General features: G+C 34.5%; 1 protein-coding gene across 11 annotated transcripts in view; it reads left to right on the forward strand.

Moving 5' to 3' along the window:
* LOC106879787 (diacylglycerol kinase beta) overlaps nucleotides 1–1,945 on the forward strand; it is a 391,710-nt gene that overhangs the window by 376,468 nt on the left and 13,297 nt on the right. For all 11 annotated transcript variants that reach the window (XM_052973954.1, XM_052973955.1, XM_052973949.1 and 8 more), the window contains one exon: nucleotides 570–661. In XM_052973954.1, coding sequence (XP_052829914.1) covers nucleotides 570–661 — 92 coding nt within the window. The remainder of the gene's footprint in view (nucleotides 1–569; nucleotides 662–1,945) is intronic.

A 1,945-nucleotide genomic window follows, 5' to 3' on the forward strand; every position in this document is an offset into this window, starting at 1 on the left:
TTTCATTGAACACTGGTATAAACCAGGGAACTAGGATACTTGCATCCCTTAAGGGACTTTAGTTCCTTGACTAAATAAATTATATATATATATGTATGTATGTATATGTATATTTTGCATTAAAGTTTATTGTGCCAGTGCCAGAAATACTTTCAACACTTTTGGAACATTTGGTAAAGTGATAGATAGATAGATATAGATAGATATCCTGAATACAACGTACAAACCATTCTGTGTGAAATTACCTTCTGTTTATTACAAGACATTTTCTAAGTCAAATCTAAACTGAGGTTTCTTTCTTCCTTGCAGAATTTCTTCTTTACTTATTCCTTGTCAGTATTCTTTATCTTTTTTTTAAATCTTTTATTTTATTTTATTTTATTTATTTTGTTTATTGTTTTACATACTTGCTGTCTGTTACAATCTTCATTTCTGCTAGCAATGATGTCATGTAAGTTGATGTAGTAGTTGTTGATGATGATGTTAAATGCTTCGCTGCTGATTATGATAAATCTTCAATTTTATATTCTTTAATGTTACCATCTTAAATATTTTTTGTTACTTACCAGAATCAAAGCTCATTCCAAATTGATCCTGTGCCTAACACACATCCACTGTTAGTATTTATCAACCCAAAGAGTGGAGGAAAACAAGGCGAAAAGTATGTTAAAATATGAGATTTACATTAGGGCAATTGTGAGGGAGGGTGTTGCTATATTTGGTGTGATATTTTAGTTTTGTTTTTGTGATATTTTGAGTTTTTTTTTTTTTTGGTGGTGGGTTAGCAAAAAAGATTTATCTAAATTGATTTGTAATAGATTTTTTTCTGTTTCAGTTCTCTCATTTATAACATCCCTATACACCACATATAAATCTTACATGTGAAAGATTAATTTATTTGTTGGTGAAGTATTAATCTTAGATCCTCAACAAACCTATTAGCTTAATTTTTTTTTTTAAATATGGAAGCAGAGAGACAACAATAATAAATGAGATATCTTGATCACTGCACATCTCTCACTCTCGCCATGCACTATGTTTGTCTCTCACCTCACACTCTTGTTAACCTACCCATCCACATGTTATCTTCCTTTCTTTCATCCTTCTCCTGTCTACTTTATCATTATTATTATTATTATTATTCTCTTGCTTTTCACTCCTTTCTGTACTGTTAGTCAGCCAGTCATCTCCTACTCTCCTCTACCTTTTCTGCAACTCATTGATCATCCCTCCCGCTCGTCCACTATTCACTACATCCACCCCATCCCCCTCAACACTAATCTCTACAGTCATCACCTACTCTCCTCTACCTTCCCTGCAACTCACATATCATCAGTCACCCTTCCCCACTTGTCCAGCATTCAGTACATCAACCCCTCAACCCCTCCTATTTTCTACAGTCATCACCTACTCTTCCCTACCTTCTCCCAAGCTCATTTGTCATTGACCACCCCTCATCCCTTATTGTTCATTCATTATATTCACCCTTAATCCATGCCCCATCTCTAACCATCCCTCACTTCTATCCACCCACACTTCTTGTTCTTCTGCTTCCACTCATTTCTATTAACTGTCTTGTACCCTGAGGGTTCACTTTGACACTTCGGCACCATTATCTCTTTCTCGCTGCTCCTCATCAGTTAACCCTACCTGCTCTTCTATAATGCAAGTAGCCATGTAGCTTTCCTACTGCAAGAAACCTGTTGTGGCTCATTTCTTTCATGTTTTAATGTCTCATCACCTCATTTGTTTCATGCTTTAATCTCTCTCCAACTCGTTTGAGCAAGTGACATTTTGAGTGTCTGCTGCTGACAAGCCTCAAGAAACGCAAAAACGTTTTTAGCCTTCTCATGAGTCATTACAGCAACAATATTCATTCACTCCAATATACATATATATATATACATATATATATATACATATATATATATATATATATATATAT

Source organism: Octopus bimaculoides, chromosome 17 (assembly GCF_001194135.2).
Source record: "Octopus bimaculoides isolate UCB-OBI-ISO-001 chromosome 17, ASM119413v2, whole genome shotgun sequence".
NCBI lineage: Eukaryota > Metazoa > Mollusca > Cephalopoda > Octopoda > Octopodidae > Octopus > Octopus bimaculoides.